At 41.5% G+C, this 19,966-nt stretch overlaps 1 protein-coding gene across 6 annotated transcripts in view; it reads right to left on the reverse strand.

Moving 5' to 3' along the window:
- Phldb2 (pleckstrin homology like domain family B member 2) overlaps positions 1-19,966 on the reverse strand; it is a 102,441-nt gene that overhangs the window by 9,680 nt on the left and 72,795 nt on the right. For 3 of the 6 annotated variants that reach the window (XM_036203789.1, XM_036203792.1, XM_036203788.1), the window contains 5 exons: positions 17,395-17,538; positions 16,581-16,766; positions 14,294-14,434; positions 12,948-13,047; positions 4,571-4,775 (listed from right to left, as the gene is read on the reverse strand). In XM_036203789.1, coding sequence (XP_036059682.1) covers positions 4,571-4,775; positions 12,948-13,047; positions 14,294-14,434; positions 16,581-16,766; positions 17,395-17,538 — 776 coding nt within the window. The remainder of the gene's footprint in view (positions 1-4,570; positions 4,776-12,947; positions 13,048-14,293; positions 14,435-16,580; positions 16,767-17,394; positions 17,539-19,966) is intronic. The other 3 variants (XM_036203791.1, XM_036203790.1, XM_036203793.1) reach the window with 3 other exon arrangements.

Below are 19,966 nucleotides of genomic sequence, written 5' to 3' on the forward strand. Positions count from 1 at the left end.
CAAAGAAAGAGCAAGCTCCTTCCAGCCTCACTGCTACGAGTGAGTGTTTTGGAACGAGCATGTAAACTTCAACAAAATAAACCTTGCTGTTGCATTCTGGACATCCACGGTCTTCGGTGGTCTCTTTGGGGTCATGATCTGGGCATAGCACAGAGATTGACTGATCTCAGTTTAGGAGTCAAAGATGGCCATGCAAAACAAGACCAGTGTAAACCAGTCAGAAGCAAAGCTAAATCTTAAAAAGTGGACATCCAAAGTGCATCCTTGAAGTCTAAGAGTGACAGCCATGTGAGCCTCCTCGTCAGTTACCGACTCTCAAATTTTCGTACCAACTAGACTATCACCACGTCCTGTGTGAATGACACCTAGCGTCTGAAGTCACTTGCTGTGCCTTTGTATGCGTGGGTATTTTACTTTTTAAAGGATATCACTGTCAAGGTGACTTGCATTGGTGTACTGAGTAAGTGCTGGTCAGTTTTGTTCAAAGGCCTCCCCTGTCATATTAATGGGAAAAATGCATGAAGGGATTCAAGAGCTTCAAAAGAAATGCATTTTTGGAAACGACATCACCCCAACAAGTGAAGGGAAAAAAACCCAAAAGAGTGGGAACTGCAAGAACATCCAGGGGGTCTAGGTCAGAGGTCACATATCCAGATGTTTCGTTCATAGAGGGCCCTGATGTGTCCTGCACGGTGTGCTGTGCTCACTCAAGCACCTACCTTGTTTCTGGGCCCACTTGAGAATGGACAGGCTGCTTTGTTTGTGTCCCGATAGCACAAAGTCCAGCCCGAGAGGCACATTCAGAGAAAATGTCTAAGAATGTGTACAAAGGGGAACACACGGAGCCCTTCGGGTTATTATGGAGTGCATCATATAAAGCATGACTAAATAATATTTGTATATGGACACCCGTGGGAGGTGGGACATGTGTGCACACATGTGTGTAGAGGCCAGAGGTGGTGTTCTTCAGGAGCCCTCTACTTACTTTTGTGAGACAGAATCTCTCACTAACCTAGACCTTCCCAATTAGATGGTTGGCCATTTAATCCCAGGGATCTGGCTTTGCCTCTCCTTACTCGGATGGCAAGCCTGCATCATCATGCCTGGCATCTGTCTGTCTGTCTGTCTGTCTGCCTATCCATCTATCTATCTATCTATATCTATATCTATATCTATATCTATCTATCCATCTACCCATCCATCCATCCATCCATCCATCCATCCATCCATGCATCCATCCATCCATCCATCCATCCATCCATCCATCCATCCATCCATCCATCCATCCATCTATTCTGGTTAGAGGGTTATAGGATCAGAACTCAGATCCTAATGTTGTGTGGCAAGTACTTAATGGACTGAGTCATCTACCCAGGCCTGTATCAACTTCTGAGTCAGGGGTCCAGGCTGGCCTAGAACTCACCATCTTCCTACCCTGACTTTTAAAAGCTGGAATTTACAGGTGTGAGACATCACATCCAGCCTCAACTATTTTTGGTAAAATCAAACCTAAGATGCCTCCGATCTAAGACTAGAAATGCTTCTGAAGAGATGAAGGCCTCCAGTAATGCAGAGCACATAGCTTATCTTCTCAAAACTACCAGTCCCACTAGGAGCAGACATGGAGTGGGGAATGTCTAAGGGACACTGGAATCTTACAGACCTAAAAACTGGGTGCAGTGTGTGTTGGGACTTTTTATCCATATGTTTTTCCATGAGAAACAGAATATAATAACTTCTCTTTTTCTTTCTTTCTTTCTTTCTTTCTTTCTTTCTTTCTTTCTTTCTTTCTTTCTTTCCCTCCCTCCCTCCCTCCCTCCTTTCTTCCTTCCTTCCTTGCTATTCTTTCCATTAGCTGTTGGGCAAGATGCAAAAGTAAAAGTTATAGATGGAATGGGAACAAACTTCACTGATCCAGCTGAGAAAGCTGAGGATATTATTTGCTGCACGCCATATAAGAGAATACAAATACATGTATATTCCATGCTGCTGTCCATGATCACACTTGTATGGCCATGTCTCAAATAAATTACAGGTCTGCAAAACTCCCCAATTAAAAAAATTAGGACTGGGGCTATAGTTACACACATGCACACATCTACACACAAAAGTAATTCATCATAGCCTACCTCACTCATCACAATTCATATTTATTTAGATTTTATTATTTACTGTTTTTGGTTGTCTTTTGTTTCCAAAGACAAACAACTTTATTGAGCATGTGTCTAACTGACACTTGTACAAATTTATGGTGCATAATGTGATATTGTGATGCAGGCATACATCGTAAAATGATTACCAAAATCAATCTCTTTAACATAGCCATCATTTCACATAGTTATCGTGTGTGTGTGTGTGTGTGTGTGTGTGTGTGTGTGTGTGTGTGTGTGTCTGGTGAGACACATCTGTCCCTTAGATCTCTGTATGACAATGTTCCTGCAGAGTTACTGGTAAGTCATTGTGCACAGTCCCATTACCATCCATAGCTGCTTCACTCAGGGCTGGTCTGATTGTGCTGGCAATTATAGATAACTAACGATCATGGTCAGATATCACTAAGTGATTACTCAAAATGTCAAAAAATTGAACCTAAAGTAGAAAATACCAACAAAAGTGGAGTATAAAGTGAAGAGAGAGAAATTAGGAATTCCACTCCAATGCCACCAACTACCTTAAAAAGTGTATGTTATGGGCTGGAGGGATGGCTCATTGGTTAAAAGCATCTTCTGTCCCTCCAGAGGACCTGGATGCAATTTCCAGCACCCATGCAGAAGCTGTCTGTAACTGTAATTAACTGTGTATACCTGTCAGTAACTCCAGGGGATCTGATGCCCTCCTCTGGCCTCCAAAGGAGCCAGGCACATACACACAATGCAGAAATACATGTAGGGGAAAACACTCATATTCCTAAAATAAAAGTAAATAAATCTAAAAAGAAAATAAACTTAAAAAGCATATTCTACTCAGGTAAGCTTCCACTCCCTATTAGGCTGTGAGACACCACGACAAGCTCCAAGCAAACAAGCAATACAAAGACTATTGGAATATGTCCTGTGGAGCGGGATCATCTTGAAACTGGTACACACAGCAACCAAGGGCCAAAACAAAAAAAAATTGCTGTGCTGAAGATTTTTTTTTAAACTATGCATTAAAATATCCCCAAATTATAAGTCTATTAAAGAAGTGATTCCATTCTGAAATTCTAGTGACACAGACTTTGGTTTTGTGGTTGATTATGTCACAAAAAAGCCATTTGTACAGTGATAGAATTACTCAAGTGTGGGCACATTCGCCTTCACTTTCTGTTGAAACATCATTTTCATGAGGACCAGAAAACGCCTGGAGCTGGCGCTGGTTTTGCTCTTTATTTAGACTGTCAATAAGCACAAGGGTCAGAAAAACAGGTCTCAGGGGCTCCGAAGTGTAGGGGGCTCAGAGGCAGTTGGAGGGATAAGAGTGTAATGGTGGTGAATGAGATCAAAATACATTATATATGTGGGGGGGGGGGGGCTGTCAGAAAATATATCTTAAAACATCTAGTCCATAAATTAGGGAGAAAGTCTTAAGTCTTGGAAAACAAATAATTGAAGGCAAAGTCTACAAAAATCCCATTCTGCTTCAATTCCAGAACTACCTTTTAGGAAATTTCCTGGATGCCACCTACAATGGCCCTGTTTTGACTCTTGCGTTTTTAGTGACTTCCCAAACCTTTACTTTACTGACTTTGTGCTCAGTGTATGGGAGAATGTTAGCTTCAGTTTTCTCAGTGTATTGGGAGCCCTCATCCTGGCGAGCTAGAAGGTTGTTGGGAGAAGAGACAGGTGAGACTGGAATGCTGGATCTGGTTTCACATTACCCAGGAGATGGCAGGGCATTCATGGCCAAGGCTTCAGAAAAGGAAAACTACCCCCACTACTTTATAATGTGTTTGCTCCCGAGTCCACAGCACCATTTTGCTTGTCTCAAAAGATGAAGATAAATATGACTGTCTAAATCCTTGCACAGATTTTTGTTGTTGGTGGTGGTATTTTAAGACAGGGTTTCTCTGTAGCTTTGGAGCCTGTCCTGGAAATTGCTTTGTAGACCAGGCCGGCCTTGAACTCACAGAGGTCCACCTGCCTCTGCCTCCCGAGTGCTGGGATTACAGGCGTGCGCCACCACCGCCCGGCCCAGATTTTTAATATACAAAATAATTAAAGTTTTCTCTCTGCCAAAGCAAAAGGGTCAAAAGGCTTTTAAAATTATGACTCTGGTCTTGGAGATCATAGCTTTATTAATAAAAAGCAAGGGCAAACAGAATCTGGAGTCTACTGACAGAGGGAATGAGTTTTGAAGCACAGTGTAAATCAGAAACCAAGCATAAAAAACTCAAAGTGAGAAAATGGATCATGTGATACATGGCTGGCAAAACATATATAATACAAGGAAATTAATTCCCAGTGTCCCCAGATTCCCAGCACCCATCTGTATTGTGTATTTTATATCTAAAATTTGAGCTTATAATATACATCACGTCTCAAATTGATGAGTTTGTGTTTGAAACTCGAAGGTGGTTTTCATCCAGCCTTACCTAGAGATGTTGTCTGGTGAACAGGCAGAAATGCTGGTCTCCATGCTATCCGAGCTGTCCAGGCTCAGCGTATCATAGGCCTGGTCCTTGTAGCTGTGATCTGGGTAATGGAAACTATTCAAGTAGACATTTGACTCAGAGGCCGTGCGGTTGTAAAATTCAGGTTTCTGTCTCTGTCCTTCACTCATCTGTTGGTGATTATAACCTAAGGAGAAAGCCATAAATATGTGTCATTTATCAAGCTCAGAATCTCATGAATCTACAGATTCCATCCAGTAATGAGAAACATCTGCATGTGACATCTGGACACTGGTCTAATATATTCTGAAGTCAAGGAGATCAAAGAAACCATGTCATGGCCAGTGTGAGCAAGAATTGGACAGAAGTGATCATGTGAGGGATTTTATTTGTCAGTTCGATCACTTGGCACATCTTAAATCTCATCTCTACAACTCAGCATGGTTGAGAGTAATATATCAGGGCATTAAAAGACACACACACACACACACACACACACACACACACACACACACACACGAGCACATGCACACACGTGCACACATGCATGTGCAATCCCCAGAAACCAGAAGCACAGTGAAAGGCTCTGAACCCTCTAGAAATAGCTGTGTTTAAGTGAAGGGACAGTGATGCCCAGTGCAGTGTTGGCATTATCTGGCAGTCATTCCTGCAGCTGCGTTCAGATTTTAGGAGCATTCACAAAACAGCAAGTGGATTTTGCGGGGGTAACCATTGAGAAATGTCTGTTTCATAGTCTGTCACATTTGGATCTGTTTCAGACGCCATTGGCATTGGTCTCTTTCATAGTCTGTCTCTGCCTTTTGTTCTCTCTTTCTCCTCCGATTTCTCTTGTCTGCCAATTACTCACTTAAAATATTCAGGCTCAATAATCCTTCCCAGAGCTAGGCTCCTCCTCCTGGCTACGTAGCTAACTTTCCTTTGCCCATTTTACCAGTCAGCCTGAGCTAACTGCTGCTAACTATTTGAAAATGTGGGTATCAATAGGATCAAAAGCACCATAAATGAAAGGCATTTTCTTTCCTCCTGTACTCTGGCAGCTGGCATCTGAGGTCATTGCCTTACCCGAGTTCTTGATATAGCTACCTCTGGGTGTTAAAAATCACTCTGTTCTTTTCAGTTCTCTGTCATATTCACACAGGCAGCAGGGATGGAAGTGAAAAATCCCCAAGTTCATCATAATGTTTTTCCATAGTTTAGAATCTCTTTTTTTCTGATAAGAGGAAAATCTATTTCCCATTAATCCAGGGAGTTAATAGCAAGCCTATTAAGAGTTTGCAAGTGGTCTCACTTAAATATGGCATCTATTCTTGGGAACTACCTTTTTTAAAAAAAATGATTTATTTATTATGTGTACAGTATTCTGCCTGTATGTATACTGCCTATGTGACAGAAGAGGGCACCAAATCTTATTATAGATGGTTGTGAGCCACCATGTAGGAATTGAACTTAGGACCTCTAGAAGAGCAGCCAGTGCTTTAAAACCTCTGAGTCATCTCTCTAGCCCAGGAACTACCTACCCTTCAATGAGAATTTTAATTAAGAAAAAAAAAAAGTGTCCTAAAGAAAACAAAAAGATAAAAACAAAATAACAATACTACCATGGCCACCACCACCAAAAACCCATAAAAGCAACCAAACAAAGCAGCTTCCACAGCTGCTGACTTAACATTTGTTTAGAAATAGGAACCTCACCCATGATGCCTTAATAAAGTGGCATCTATCGAAAGGATCTATAAAATTTATGAGTGACATGCATATTCTTGTGTCCCTTTGTATTTGTGTGGTTCTGGGGGTCTGCGTGAATATGTGTTATTCAGACGAATGCATTTCTAGGAAAACGAGATTTCCTCACACGATCTGCTATTATAAATTACAGATCCATATCGGAACTAGGGAAGGATGTGAAGCACAGAGGCATAGAGAACAGACAGAGCATCTTTTACAGCAGTGATCAGTGCACACAGCATCACCAAAGCCAGGCATTCCAAGTGTGCAGGTGGGTCACTGTTTAAAAGAAAGGCAATAAAGTCATCACACAGATATTTACCTTTTACACTTGAACTTTTGGAATTATGAATTGTTCCTTTTACACCATTTCCAGATATTCATTGGCAAAGGAAGGGAAAATGACAAGAGAAATTATTTGAAAAGGCTACACTTAATTATTTCCTTATGACTTTCAGACATTGCTGAAGCATAGAAAGTCTTCACATTGGTATCGACTACCCAGAAGACAGGTCCTCATGCCAACGTGAAAAATAAATCGTTAAAAGATATTCATATAATTTAGAGCATATGAGAATTACAGCCCTGGCTGTGATTTCTATCCCAGCCCCTCCCTCTTTCCTTCCCCAGTGAGTTTTCTTCAGTGAGGAAAAGTCAGTCCCGAGGAGGAATTAACATGTTCTGGAGAAAGCAAAAAGAAAGGCTTGCTCTCCTCAAACAACCCATGGCCTGCCTCTCCGGTCTTCCAGAGTTCTGGGTTTTGTTTCACTTTCTTCAGAAATATCACAGACTAACAAAATGAGTTTATACCTTCAGGTAAGAGAGGCAGGAAACTAAAAGCTCAGTGTTTTCAGACATGCGCACAAGGAACAGCTACACTAGAGTGGAACTGTCCCACGGCTTGTGGACCTCAGGTTCCCAAACCAACTCCAAATTTGCTGACTTTTGCTCTGCACCAAGGGGCCTGCACAGTCATTCCAAAAGCAGAATAAGGACCTTAGAGTTCTACAGCAGCTTAAACAACAAAGCCTGTGGATAATGCAGGATTTTCATTTCCAGTGTGAACAGGATATTCCCCTCACTGAGCTACTCAACACGCGAGCTACTCAACTATAGCAGACTGGCTATAGTTTTGTTACCACTGTCAACCTGAGATGGCTTTTCTCTGCCAAACACATTGTAAAATGAGTTCTCCCACCACTATAAATAAGGGTGTGGTCATAGTAGGGTGGGTGTGCACCTGTAATCCTAGCACTCCAGAGTTCCTGGCAGTAGATTATTGTGAGTTCCAGGTCAACCTGGGATAAACAGCAAGAGTTTTTGTTTGTTTGTTTTGGTTTTTTGAGACAGGGTTTCCCTGTGTAGCTTTGCACCTTTTCCTGGAGCTCACTTGATAGTCCAGGCTGGCCTCGAACTCACAGAGATCCGCCTGACTCTGCCTCCTGAGTGCTGGGATTAAAGGCGTGCACCACCACCGCTGGGCTGTTTGCTTTTTAATAAAGGAAACAATAAGTCAGTAAATAAGAGCATAGATCTCTCCTTTATAATCTTAGAATTGCACCTGAGTAGCTGGTTTGGGGATTTGAGCTCAGGTCTGCCCATCCAAAGGTATGAGTACTTTCTATAGAGGAAAAGCCAGAGCAGAACAGAGCTTGAAGAGCTGGAGACAGTGAGTAGCAGCTTCAGGAACTGCTGAGTCAAGAGAGGCAGTGGCCTGAGCTTCCACTCAGGTTCTGTGAGGGCTACAGGGGTATCCTGCTCACAGCAGACCCCCTGCCTACTTAACCCTGAAGGCACCACAAGAACCACTGAATAATTCACCTTTCATCTGTAAATCCCAACTGTCTGAGGGTCAGATAAAGCAGGAATGCATCCACTTTTGGGGCTGATGGAAGGGATCTAACTTAGGAAACTGGAGAGGTTCTTAACCCCAGTCCACTTGGTTTTGTGGTTCTTTTTTCAGTTATAAAGCAAGAGCAACATTGGGTGAAATGAAAAGTGCTCTGAAAAATAAAAATTAAAATAAAGGCTCTTGAAAGTGCTGTGTGAAGGGGTAGTCCTAAGGTCTACAGAGCAAGACCTCATGCCTAGGCTTGTTCCACAGCACAGAATGCACCAGGAAACAACTCACTCAGTCCCCTTCCTTGCCAGGAAAGCCATTAGATTGGAGCCCAAAGACCAGTCATTTTTCTTATTTTTAATGCCAATTTCAATGAATTCTGGCTTATTGGTGCCCAAAGTTCTCTTGTGAATTATCCACACAATACGTACTTTTCTCAACATATATGATACATTGTTAATGGTTGTCTGTGTCTTTTTTTTTTTTTTTTTTTTTTTTTTTGGTTTTTTCGAGACAGGGTTTCTCTGTAGCTTTGGAGCCTGTCCTGGACTAGCTCTGTAGACCAGGCTGGCCTCGAACTCTCAGAGATCTACCTGCCTCTGCCTCCTGAGTGCTGGGATTACAGGTGTGTGCCACCTCCCCACCCCGACTGACTGTCTGTGTCTTAAAGTGGACATTAGGATGATTTCAGATGACAACCAGGGCTTATGATGGAAGAGAGTGCACATCTGCCAATGTACCAGTCACAGCTCACCTGCTGAGGAGTTCATTCTTCCTAATGACCGAATGGACAAGTCAGGAGGGGAGGGAAAGGGGCAGAGAAAGGGGAAAGATACAAGGTCAGAAAGGCTGGCATAAGGATGGGAAACTATTCACCCCAACATGCACTCTTTGACATATTAGTAATAACAGCAGATGAACACAAATGATAGTCACATTTTACATTCAAGCTAAGGTTAGAGAGAAAAGCTCAAGATTTTTAAAAAGGTTCATGAAACATGCATAGTTAGAAAAAAAGATTTGCTACAAAAGAAAAAAATTGTATACATATTCACCAACCAGAAAAAAAGTTATGATAATAATAACAATAAACCCCAAGATTATATTTATAAAATCATTTTTTAAGCAGACAGTAGCAGATAGTATTCAAGAACTTAGGGTAAAATTTCCTATTCAAAATTTCCTATTCAAATGGTTGGAGAGGTGGCTCAGTAGTTAAGAGCATTGGCTGCTCTTCCAGAGGACCTGGGTTCTCTTCCTAAAACCCACACGAAAGTTCACAACCTTTTGTTAACTCCAGATCCAGGAGATATGATGCCCTCTTCTGGACTCCTTGGGCACCAGGTCCATGTATGGTGCACAAGAAAACAGGCAGACAAAACACTCACACATAAACATAATTAGATCAACCAAAATTTTAGATGCCATTCAATTATCCAATGCATAGCCCACGAAACTTTATAACAAGTTCTTTCTTGCTATGTATTGCTACCTAACCTAACCAATAGCCATCTTGCTTATCCAGGCCAGGTGTTTACACTTTTCTTCACCCTCCAAAGTCTTCCTTACCAAATGAGCTTAAGTGAAACACCAGAGTTTCCCAAATCCTTCTACCCCTCTGCTTGGCCACCTGGCCTCTTAGAAAGAGGTTTTGCACTGACATTCGATGACCACTCTTCTAAGTGGCCCCTTTAATGAACGTAGGGCTACAGTGAACCTCACAAATGAACACTGTCACAGTATCTGGGTCTCCTGCCTGGTCTGAACTTGTTATAAAAGCCCAAACAAAAAGAGTCATGCAGCTGCCTTCAAAGGAGCAGCAGCTGCTGCAAGCATTGTGTTCCACAAAATGTACAGCAATTTTTTTCTCTATTGGATAAAAGGAACCATCAGACTAAAAATCCACCATCGCAGGCTTTAAAATCAGAGTAGGTCATAAAGATTACTTGACAATGACCTTTTGATATTTGCTGGAAACAAAAACACCACACAAGGAGGTTGTCATACCTTTCTTGGGCTTTCCTGCAGTTAACAAGGAAAAAAAAAAGATAAAAATCTCATTTGTTCTAAAGCTACAAAGAACAAACTGTATAAAAAAAGCCAATGACCTCTCCAACTTCAGGAGTCTAGGCCCTCAGCTCTGGCCTTTTAACACAGTTCCTTTCAATGTTCCTTGAGTCACATGTCAGTGCTATGGGAACCGTACTGATTGAAGAAGGCTTATACTTACACCATCATCCTTGATGTATCCATTAGGAATAGCAGCAAAAGAATGGTGCACTTTAGTTAATTGTGTTCATAAAAAAGTAAATGATGAAGTCTTACTAAATTTGACATAATGAAAATGTAGTAGATAGAAATTTGTCCAGACTGCAATTTTAATCACATTTGCTATGTTAATGACATCAATAAGTGTTGCTGAAACAATTCTAAACGAATACATGATTCACCCCTCCTGGTCTCTGTGAGACACCCATATGGGCTTTGTGTAAACTCCTGCTAATTTTTACCATCTGCTGTGGCTTAAAGAAATACCATCCCTTGCCATTCCTCCTCTGGGTGGAGGAGCAGGCTGAGTGCACAGGACACTTGGATCATCATATGTAAGTCTTGTTTCTTCAGGGCCTGCCCATCTGAGTCCCAGGAAGCTCTAAGCAGGACATTACTTCAGAAGTGCAACAAAGCCTGAAGCTACAGTCTCCTCAAGTGCACAAAAGTCATGCCAAAGGAGAATAAGAGCACCAAAAATAAACCAGAAAGTAGATTTTGCAGAGTCTACATCCCTAATATGACCTCACAGGGTTGGATTACGTTCTCTTTACTGAACTCACTCGAGGTATCCCACTGTTTAAGGAGAATGCCAATTAGGAGAGTCGACCAAAGGTTTCCTAGCTTCATCATCTTTTCCTAAGAATCTGGCTGCATGGTACTGTAAGCAACTCTCAACTTCATGATCTATGCATTTAGTACAAAGCCCAGCTTTCCACGCTCTCTAGTTAAAAGAATGTTCTTGGTCCTGGGAATAGTTATTTCTGACCCCTCTTCTCTTTCCTTGGTGTTCCACCTTTCCCTAAATCACTGTAGTAGAGAGAGCTCATAAATATGCAGGATGGAAAGTTCATGAATATGCAGAAAGGTCTCAGTTGCATGGCCAATCCAAGCTTGGATGCCTTCCACCAGAGTGGAATATACATTATAAAGGAAGCCTATTAATATTACAGAAAAATTGGTTCAACAGAAAACAGAATTGACCTTCAAGTTGACAGAAATAAGAGAGAGCCAAAACAGCCATCTATGCTTATTGTGAATACTAAGAAATATTTTTATCTTCTTAAGAAATTATAATAAACAAAACAGAAGTCTAATATTTTATTTAAATATTAAAAACCTCAAATAAACACTATAGCCTGCCTTAACCCTTTTTTTGCTGCCTAGCCCAGGCTAGCCTTAAATTCCTGAACCCTCCTGCTTCCTCTTCCCCCCTGCCCAGTAGTCACTTTGCCTAGCTTTATTAACTCCTTCTTTTGAAACAAGGTCTCACTATACAGCTCAGGATGACCTCAAACTTGTGATCCTCCTGTTTCTGCCTCCTGAGTGCTAGAAATACAGGTGTTTACTACCCAGAAAAAAATTAATGTCAGCTCCATTAAATCACTTCCAATGCTGATTTGAAACCTCACCCCAGTAGTACATATACCACACACATATTGTCTATATAAACATATATGCACATGTATATGCATATGTAGTATGTGTGTATGTATGTGTACACACACACACACACACACACACACACACACACACACACACTGATTATACCCACATTAGAAAAGAAGCCAACCAATCAGAATTCAATTTTAATTCACATTTCAACCCATTAATTCATGAATGCATTTGATGGTCAAATGTCTGCCGGCTTTTCCCTTTACATCTTTAGCAGACCTCCACAGTTGTATTTGACATTTTATTAAAGTCATCTATCATGTGTCTCCAACCTTCCTCTCTACTCTCCAAGCATCTCAAAGTTAAATAATATGCCATTCATTTGCATTCTTGGTATCTAGCACAAGCTAAGAAATTAAAGCCAACATAAGTTGCTGATGTAAACTACTGTACTAACACAGTAACTCTATTTCAATAAGAACCTTGCCTCTGGAATGACATCATAGTCCCTTCTTTCAGTCTTCCTTAAAGACTATTTGATAACCCTATAACACATGTAATATGTTGTTTCAAAGAACACATACCAAGAATCAAGGTGGACCTAAAACCAAAATATACAGTAGAAATGCTCACACTTACAATCAAAAGGCTCAAAGAAATTCACTTCTGGGCCCATTAACAGTGTCAGTTCATTGACTCCAGCTCAGGGGTCATTTAACAGTGTGTCAGCCACAGACAAGACCAGTGATCTTGGTTATGTGCCCTGGATATTTCTCAGCATTTCAGGGATTTCCCTTTTCTTTGTATTAATCGAATGGGAAGGTTACTAATTCTCTCCAGGCCTTTCCAGTATGGAAGCTGGACTGAACGTGTAAAGTATAATCGGTGTATTTATGATGCACTGGCAATATGTGCAAACAGGGAAGCATTACCATGTTACAAAGATGATGTCACACACAACCCTCCCCTAAGGTAACATACTAACAGTAAAATTTGGGAAGTGGGCTCATCTTCCCTATAACATCCCCAACTTGGCTCTCATCACCTCTCGCTGGGGAATTCTCATGCTTAAAAGAAGACCCTGACATGTGATTTGAAGGATACACATACCTCTAAGCATCCTCCGAGACTCTGCGTCCTTGGTCATGGTTGCCAGTGAGTGAGGGAGCACACTGCCACAGCTGTTGCTCTGCCCCAGAGGCAAGTGAGCCTGAGAGAAGCGAGGGGGGACACATCAGGCAAGGTCAACTGAATATCAAGCAGTACTCCAGGACATGGGCACACTCCTGTCTCCAAAGGTCCCCTCTTAAGTACAGAGATGCTTGGTCTGAAGTCCCACTTCTTGATGCTAAGTGGTAAAGGCTAGTCACCCACTGTCACTCTCAAGAAACTCTACTGAAGTCTCAGTTTCAGAGCATGTCCTCCGATAGCAACGATTCCAAAAGAGACTGTCCACAGTCTTGTGAGAGTGACGGGAAGCTCCCATGCATAAGGTGCAGAGGGCAGGTGCATGGACAGGGACGCATGCACACCATGCAAAAACACAAGGACAAGATGTCCATGCCCAAATGTTCTAGTTTCTCTCTACCGCTAGCTGTGCTGGAACCCACTAAGATCCACTGGCTTTAGCTTGCTTCATTTGTTACTTGCTTTTTGAGATAGGGTCTTGCTCTGTAGGCCAGAAAGGCTTCAAACTCATAGTGACCTCCTGCTTCAGCCTCTAGAGTGCCAGGATTACAGGTATGTACCACCATGCACGGCTCTGATTCTTTTTAAATAGCGAAATCTTCCATTTAAAACACCAACTTGTAAAATAGATTACAATATAGTGACTCTAATTATGGATAAGAAAAGGGCTGAAAGTTTACCCCACTTCTACTTTCTCCTCTCTTTTTCTCTCTCTCCATTTCTACAATAACCCCCTAAGCATGCCAGCAGAGGGTACAGGTGTCCAGTCAACCAGGGTTCACATTCTGACTCTTAGTTTCCAATTGAGGAATCTTTGGTTGTCACTTACTTCTTCCTCTTCTTTCTCAGCTTATCCAACACTAGGGTAGTGATAAGTAAGCATTTACACAGTGGTGGCAGGTTCACATACAGAGCTAACTCTGGTGCCATGCATGCAGACGCCACCCCATAACTATTTAGTACTGTTATTCCTGAAGCTCAGAGTCTATGATCTAGGTTACTTCTACATATGGGGACATCCAGAGGGCATCCGTTGTATGAGTACAGAGTCATGTGGTGGCAGGAAACACAACTCTTTAGCCTAGAATGTATCATTCCAAAAAACCCTCAGAATGGGACAGAAGAAGCATTTTAGTCATGCTATCTGCCCAAGAAGCAGATGTAAAGGCATAGTATTCAGTTAGTTTTGCATTTCAAAGGCTTTGCCTTTGTTGCGACTACAACAAGATGTGACCGAGAGAGAAGGCCTTGGCTCTTCCGAGTCCTACCTTCGGGGTGCTGCTTCTCCCCATGGTGGCACTGCTGAAGTGTGGAGAGATGGAAGGTGTGGTTTTCTTTCTCGGCAAAGTGTCACTCAGATAGAGACCGTCTTTGCACTGTTTCCGCCTCTCTTCCAGACTTCTAAAGTGCTTTAAACGCAAACGCAAAGCAGAACAGCAAAACTTGACTGACTGACACTAATCACCGACACACAGAAGAAGCAAGGCACTCGCAGAGGAGCTTGGGAAGTCGGATTGTGAAAATACCTTTCATACTAATGGCGTAACTTGGTGTTAGCCAGCAGATTAGAGTTAGCATTTGATGTGACTAGACAATGGGAATTATTTATTTCTGCCCTATGACATTTTTCTTTAAGAAAATCTACCTTTCACTTCTATTGGTGCTGCTTACAAATAGATACAATGGGCACCATGGCTGTGATGGTCCCACGGGGTGGGTGAGGGACAGCAGGCGGACAATGCAGGCCAGTGGTTCCCCACTCCCTGTGTCTACCTAGAGAGTTCCGTGTGGTGGCATAGACCCCAGGGAGGGGGACAAGAAGTGGGAAATGGAAGAGGATGAAGAGAACGAGCAGTAACAAGAAAGTTTATATAAAATAGTAACCCCACATATCATATAATACTCCAAACCAACGTAAGGTAATTTAGATGGCTTCGGTCTAAATTACTTCCATTTTAAAAGCTCACGGCTAAGGATATCCCATAGTAATCTCCCATATTTATTTATTTATTTATTTATTTATTTATTTATTTATTTATTTAAAACATTTCTCCTGTATATATACATTTAAAGATTTATTTATTCATTATGTATACAGAAGAGGACGCCAGATCTTATTACAGATGGTTGTGAGCCACCGTGTGGGTACTGGGAATTGAACTCAGGACCTCTGGAAGAGCAGTCAGTGCTCTTAACCTCTGAGCCATCTCTCCAGCCCCCAGTCTCCCATATTTAAATGCTCCAAAAGACTACATCCATCCATCTCTCTCTCTCTCTCTCTCTCTCTCTCTCTCTCTGTCAATCAGATTTCTAAGGCAAGATTTTTACTGTCTTAAAATATCCAAATTTTGCTTGATCTTTCCTCACTCCTCAAAATGTCTTGGGTAGGAAAATGACTACATAATAAAGTGTCCTTTGGTTAGATCACTTTAGTGCTAGTCTCGGGCTTTTGAAATATAAACTAATGCATGCCAGAGATGATAAATGTTTGCATTTTAACTTTATAATGATATATTTCCATTAGCTAGCATTTATTCAGCGCTTCCTATGTGCCAGATGTGATGCTCCACATTCGTGATCTCATTCCGCTCTCATAACAATCCTTTGAGGTTGGTTTTCTGTCTCTATTTCATAAGCGAGGAATCTAGGGTGCAGAGACACTCAGTAAGCCTGCCTGAGGTCCTGCAGCTAGAAGGTGGTAGAGTTGGAATTCATGGCCAGGGAGTCCACATTACCATAATAAAGCCTCAACATTTGGATGGTTAGTTGCTGATTTAGGTTGGAAAGCACCATCAGAAAACTTTTTGCTTTCACTGTGACCAAATGGCATAAATTCCTAGACTTTGATTTTCAGAGTTTGATAAACTCCATTGAAATTGTCTGTTAACATTGGGCACAAGACAACAGGTTTGAAAATGGATTGCTTTGCCACCCAAGGTGTTGTCTGCCCTGAATGAAGCTACTAATGAGATTAACATCACATTAAAAATGAGAGGTGTGTAATGCTTTCATCCTCCAAGTTCATCCGCTATTTGACTCTACTCTTTCATCCGTTCCCTTTCACATCAGCACAGGTGGCAGTAGCAGGAGACACAGGCCTAAAGGTACCTAGTCTAAGATGGACCCAAATCCTCTTCTCTAGGATCAGTAGAAGGACGGAGCGAGAGCTGTGAAGTGCTTAGCCAATCAGGACACAGCACTGGAATGACATCTAGCATTATGGCTTCAAGAATGTACAATAGAAATGTGGTGTTGTCACAATCATTTTTCGCTATGAATTTTTTGGAAATACTTGTCAGCCTATTGAGAAAGATGCGAGACAAGCCACACTGTTTTGTTGAATGGGAGCTGAAAAGCATGGCGATATGAAACATATCAAAGCTTCATTAGTCCCAGCACCCTTAAACCACACTAAATATCCTTAAGAAGGTAAGAAAGAAAAATGCTCTGCAGCTTGCCTTTCAAAAAATCAACTTTGGAAAATGTAAGGAACAGCACGTGAGTGATCTTGTTCTCAAGGTCAAATCCCCATGCTCTGTCCACCTCTCTCATTACCTGTTGCTCCGGCTGCTGTTGCGGCCTGTGTTTCTTAGCTGGTAGAGGAGGAGGCGTGTCATTTAGAGGGAAAGGGTCGACACAAGGAGCCACGACTTCAGGCCAAGGGGCTGATGCAGATTGAGTGACAGGATGAGGAGACAGGGTGGAAGGAAACAGAAATCCAGAACAGACAGCTGATCTCTGCTTTAGAGGAGAAAGAAGAGGTGTACACAGACCAGTGTGAGAGGAGAAGACGAATGTGACAGAGATGTGAAATCCATCATCTGATTGTTCCGACTTGTTGTGCATTAAGCACAAGATCACCAACGATGGGCACTCTCTTTCCACTTAGCCCCTTATTAAGATCCCACACAGCAGGCAATGTGATCAGTAGAAGGTATTGAGACTTCCCTTTACTGGCCACTCCCGAGAATGCTTAACATTAAATGTATGCTTCAAAAAGCATAACAATCAAAGCATGATTCAATATTGCCAAGCAAAACAGACAACAAAACCCATCTGAGAAAGGCGATTCAAACCAGAAAGTTTGAATTTAAGAAAATTAGGTTTGGTTAGAATGCTAAGACACTGACCTTATTTGTTGGCAGTTATGTCTAGCTGCCCACTATTACCACACACTTCATGGTTTCTAACATTGTTGGTGTAGAACAATGCCCCATCCACCACCCTCTGAATATGGTCTTATTCATAAACTCAGCATCATTCTGGCCCTCCAGAACACACACGTTCCTTTTGATTATTTTCAGTGAACTGTGGGTTAATTTCTGACATGAGGAAAAGCAGTGAATGAATGAAACACATGCCCACACACCTCTGAACTCTGGGGCTGGCTCACCGGCACAGCCAAGGCAGGCTCAGTGACAGCAGCGTCAGCATCAGCAGGGAACTGAGTGGAAGGGGATAGATTCGTGGAACTGTCACATGACTCATTAATCTCATTTACACTGATATAGCCCTAAAAGGAGGAATTCAGAAGTTAAACACAAAGAAAGCAAAAGCTGAGGCATGCGAGAGTATTAATGTCCCCAGGACAATGAGTTAGCTGAGCGCAACACAGCCAGGTACCTGGGCACTACTTAATGTCTCATTAAGTGAGTGATCAGCAATGAAAATGGGTTTGCAGTGCTCAATCTTGAAAAATGTCATTCAAAGTATTCAACATCATTTCTGGTGAAATCAAGATGACCATATGATAAATATCCAGAGGTCTCAGCATCATTCTGTCAATGGAATGGCATTATCTCTAGAGGTATATTGAATAATCAGATACACAATAGACAATGTAATCACTCACTCTCTGATTCACGTGTCTTTTCCACAAATATGCATGGAAGAAATTCCCTTTTCTGTCTTTTGAAAATGACAGTGTCAGAATAAATGGGCTGATTGGCTACTGGGTTTTCTATCAAGAAAACATTTATAAAAACAGCAACCTAGTTTTAGTGGGATTTAGTTTTGGATATTTCAGCCCAAAAAGAATGAGAAGGACACTGTTTCCATTCATGTGTGTGTACACACAGACCTTGGGAAGAGTTGTAGGCACATGATACTATCTTCAAGGCAACTTCCCCAACTCCAACTCTGTTGCTAGGACAGAGAAGTTCTAGTTACTGTGAACTCAGTAATCCAGTTCCATCTGCAGCTTAAAGAAAATGCCCAGGAATCAAAATCTCTACACCAAAACTCCTAAAAGGATCTTTGTGGAAAAGGCACTTAGAATGATTTTCATGGGAAGTAATTACACAAGTCAGTCAAGATTTTTGCCACATCAGTGAAACATATGAAAAAAAGAATAAAGCTTATAAAACACCAGTCTTTTGAAAGTGAAAGTGGGTCCAATTGACCTTGGGTTCTAGTTTTAGACTATTAATGATGGAAACACTATTACAATTTTCTAAAAGTGATTCCATGCAGCAAAACCTCTAGCCTGAAAATGAAAGGTTTTCTGGACACCCCATCATTACAGAAAAGCAGAGAAAGCCAGAGCTGACTGTTATCAACCAATGTCCTGAAGTCTTACACAGCACAGGGACACAGATACTTGGTGAAGTTTTATGCAGTTCAACTGAAGAAAGGAAGGGATGGACTTGGCTGTCCCATTTCATCTCTGGTGATGAATCAGAAAGGAAATTAAAATCTTTGAGTTATTCTTTTGCTTGTTTGATAGAAAGCTTTAAAGTCAGGCTTTGAAAATTCCCTTTTATGAGGCTTAGATCATGTAGTTTAGTGCTTCAAAAGGTTTTTGTCAGATGTGGATACTCTGTAAAAAAATCTGGTTATAAATTAGTCATTCTTCAGAAGGAGGCTGGAGTAGAAAAGAGAGAAAAGGAAGGTAAAGGCAAAAAGATTAGAAACCAGAAAATCAAAACACCCCACAAGTCAAGTCTTCTTGTGACATGTTGAGAACATGCAGATACTAAACATACATGATAGAGAAACACAAAAATAGACCCAAAGTCAACAGACTCTTTGACACCCAGGAGTCTTCAGAAAAAGCAAAGACCAACTCATCCATAGGACAAGAAAGATTTTAGCCTATCTGGGGACAGATAGAAAGGATAAAAGGTCCATGTAATAATCCATTTGCTACTGTAGCCCTTGCTCCAAAGTGTGCTCAGGGTCAACTTCAAATTTCCCTAGAAACTGCTCCCCTTATCTTTAGCTACCCCAACAAGAAGCATCAGCCATTCACCTCACCCGGAAACAGGGAATATGCATTGTTCTTGAATGTTCAATGTCATCTTCCCACAAAAGCCAATGTATCAGCAAGAACTTTCGATTCTATCTGTTAAAATACATATAAACCCAACCCACTTTCCATCTCACTGACATTGCTGGAATCTGAGCACCTAATCCAGGCTCCAGTCTGCACTACTGGAGCCATTTCTGACCCAGTGTTTTCTGAGTGGCCTGGAGTGATCTTTATGAATGGATATCAGCTAACATCGTCTCTCTACTTAAAATCATTTAGTGGCTTCCCAGAACACATACACAAGCTGTGTGTGTTTCACTAACGCAGCTCACAAGGCCTACCTCACGCCTCACTCATCTTACCTTATGCCTGTAAGTTCCATTCACAACCACATTCACCTCGCTAACTTTGTCAGTTATGTGTCCCCAAAAAATGAAAACCATGAAGTGGTATGACCTAACAAATCTGTTACAAAAATATTTTTAAAATGCTTCTAAGATATAAACTAGATCACACTTATTTATAGTGATGAACATTTTGTTTCATATACCTGCACATGCATGAATAAGCATGTACTCCCCTCCTGCCCCAACACACAGAGTTTTCTAGCTAAGAAGTCTTTACTCTGCTTTCTTAGAAGTAAAAGCATTCTTTTGGTTAGGCAACTTTTAGGTAGCAACAACCCCTTTCC

The sequence above is a fragment of the Onychomys torridus genome, chromosome 12, assembly GCF_903995425.1.
Source record: "Onychomys torridus chromosome 12, mOncTor1.1, whole genome shotgun sequence".
NCBI classification, from domain to species: Eukaryota; Metazoa; Chordata; class Mammalia; order Rodentia; family Cricetidae; genus Onychomys; species Onychomys torridus.